Source organism: Pediculus humanus, genomic scaffold (genome assembly GCF_000006295.1).
Source record: "Pediculus humanus corporis 1103172107631 genomic scaffold, whole genome shotgun sequence".
NCBI classification, from domain to species: Eukaryota; Metazoa; Arthropoda; class Insecta; order Psocodea; family Pediculidae; genus Pediculus; species Pediculus humanus.
Genome location: NW_002987244.1, coordinates 2,977 through 5,814, shown reverse-complemented (window position 1 = coordinate 5,814; position 2,838 = coordinate 2,977). Strand labels below are relative to the sequence as shown.

The 2,838-nt window shown below is 24.2% G+C and overlaps 1 protein-coding gene across 1 annotated transcript; it reads right to left on the bottom strand.

The window, feature by feature from the left end:
- Positions 1 to 767: 767 nt before the first annotated feature.
- On the bottom strand, positions 768 to 2,495 carry Phum_PHUM256250 (uncharacterized protein; the record flags this gene model as incomplete). Its single annotated transcript, XM_002426430.1, has 3 exons — positions 768 to 987; positions 1,150 to 1,858; positions 2,483 to 2,495. 3 exons carry the CDS (start codon positions 2,493 to 2,495, stop codon positions 768 to 770), a joined length of 942 nt encoding a protein of 313 aa, XP_002426475.1.
- Between the last annotated feature and the right edge of the window lie 343 nt (positions 2,496 to 2,838).

Genomic DNA, 2,838 nt, shown 5'->3' with positions numbered 1-2,838 from the left:
TCGAAATGAAAATTTTCATTATAAAATTGTTTTCGAAATTAAAAAAAAAAAAAGTAATAAAATTGTTAGCGTACATATAAATATGTGTAAATAGTAGATTCATTTGGTTAGTATGGGACAGTAACAATATTTAATTATACTATTACTATTAAAATTTTTTTTTTTTAGTTTAGAGGGATAAATAATAAGCTGCAAGAATATAAAATGTAGTCTCAAAAAAAAAAAATTCAAATTTTTTAATTATCATAAATATTTATCTAATTGCTATATAAAAATAAAACTTTATTTTTGCAGAAAGAAAAAAAAAGTCTGTTTAAACACAGGCCAAATTATAAAAATTAGCTCTTTCATTAGGGGTACTATAATAAAAAAGAGGATAATAGGTGACCCAATTAATGTTCAGTATTAGCTTAAACCCCAAATTTTTATTTAATTTTACATTTGGCCATTGACATCAGTTATTTTTTTCAACATTGTATTAAGGGCAATTTTTAATTAAAATTATTTATTGGCACAATTTAATAATAAATAAATTTATTTATATAATTTAATTCTTCGTGTTTTTACAAAAAAAATTTTTCTTGTAAAATTTTATCTTGGTTAACAAAAATTAATAATAACATACAAAATTATTTATCTGTAATACTTAAAAACATATACAAAATTGTATACAAATATTTTTAATAATGACAATTTGAAAAATTGAATAATTTAATAAAACATTGGTTAACTTTTATATCTACAATTAACTATTAAACTGTGTAGGGTCAATGAATATCGACAATAATATGGGTATACAGTGATTTTTCTTTAAAAAATAATTTTGTATAATTTAGGGAATTAATTCCATCTGTTTCAAATCTAGTTTGAGCTTTTCCTAATATTTCAAATCTATCAGGGTTCTTATCTTCTGATTTGTGATGAAGCATAACATACTTAGATACTTCTGGAGAAAATCTACAGAATCCCAATTTATTCTTCAAAATTCTAAAAAAAAAAAATTTTATGAACATTACATATTTAAGTTTCGATTACATATCATGTTAATAAGAAAACATATCAAGTCAATTTAAAACTTGTTGAACTTGTGCAATTGAAATTTAAAACAAAAAAAAAAAACATGTCAACAACTTTTAAAATGTTCAGTACCTTTCCAACAAATCATCATCTTCACCTCCCCATCCAAAGTATTCATTGGAAAAACCATTTATTTGTATAAAGTGATCTCGTAATATTGCTACTGCTCCCCCAAAAGCATTTTTATATTTTAATTTATATCTCCATGTATTAAGTGCAGCTGTCAGATGCCTTGGTTGCTTAGTACAAGTATAAATGTTTTTCTCTGCCAAGGGTAACAAATCGACATCGTGAAAAATAAAACAGTGGAATAAATGAAATTTAAGCGCTTCTACAAATCCTATATTCATGAGTGCTCCTCGATTGAAAGGCTTTGAAAAAGTTTGTTCAATTAAAAAAATTCTATAACTTATCAAATGCTTTTGTAAAAAGGGATGAATGTATTGAAGAAAAATATTTAGCTGATTCATTCTATTTCTGAATGGAATTATAATTGCAACTTCATAAACATGATTGCAAAACGATGGTTTCCAAAATCCACCTTTCTGAACATTTAAAAGATTTGCATATGTAGACTTATTGTAATATCCAGTCTTAATTTGTAGTTCTGTACTTAATCCCAGCTCAGGTAGTGTCGGACATGACTTTGAATTTGGTTTGTACACTGGTACTAAGTGATATTTAATATCTTCAATGGGAATATATGGATAAGTGACAGCAAATCTTCCAGGAAACAACGCATAAATAATGACAATACTCACAACTATCAACTTAAAAAATACTTTATAGTTACCTCCCATTTTAAATAATAAATACATAGTTTATTAATTATTATTGAATATAAATGAAATTAGAAAATTTATTTTTAAATTTTATTTTCATTTTAATAAAAATAAAATACTACTCAGCAAAAATGTAAGATTTAATGCCTGCATGATGATCTAAAAAAATTTGGTTTATTTAGCTAAGTCAATATTAATGTATGTACTTAAATACATATATCATAATTAAAAATTTTTTTAACAAGGCCTAATATAACCCTAAAAATTTTATCTCCATGATTATATGTATATATATATTATTTTATAAAAAGTGAAAACATGGAGTATTAACGCGACCTTGCGGTGAATTTTGAAACTAAAAGTTTCAGTAGCTAGTAATATGTTTTTGTCATCTATTCAAGTGTTAAAATCGGTTTTTGATTTTATTAAGTCCGTATTGGAAATAATTAATTTAAATTTTGTATAAAGTTTTTCCAAGTGATATTGGTTGCGTATAAAATTTTATTAATATCCTAAAAGATTATAAAACGTGATAAAGTTATTATTGTTCTCTCCTTTCTCTCAGTGATCGGCCATTTTGTTTTTACTTAGTTATAGTGTTCTGTGTAAAAGAAGTGTAAAACTTTTTGCTTTCATAAATGTTAAAGTTCGGCACGATAATATTTTTTAAAAGTTGTTGACTCAATATGAAATTGGAAAATTATATTTAAGGTAAAAAATAAAAATTTTTTTATTTAAAGTAGAACAATTCGAGGGTAGATTTCACTCTGACCTGCTAACATAGTTGAAGTGTGGGTGAAGAAAATCTTATAGCGACCCAAATTTTCTTTTCCACTCTAAATTTTTTTAATTTACGTTATTATGACAATAAATGTCTTTCATTTAATTTCTCTTATGTACATTTAATTCACTTTTTTTTAATTTCGTCAAGTTGTTATGTGTCTTTTTACGTCATTGTGTGTTATACTATAATATTTAT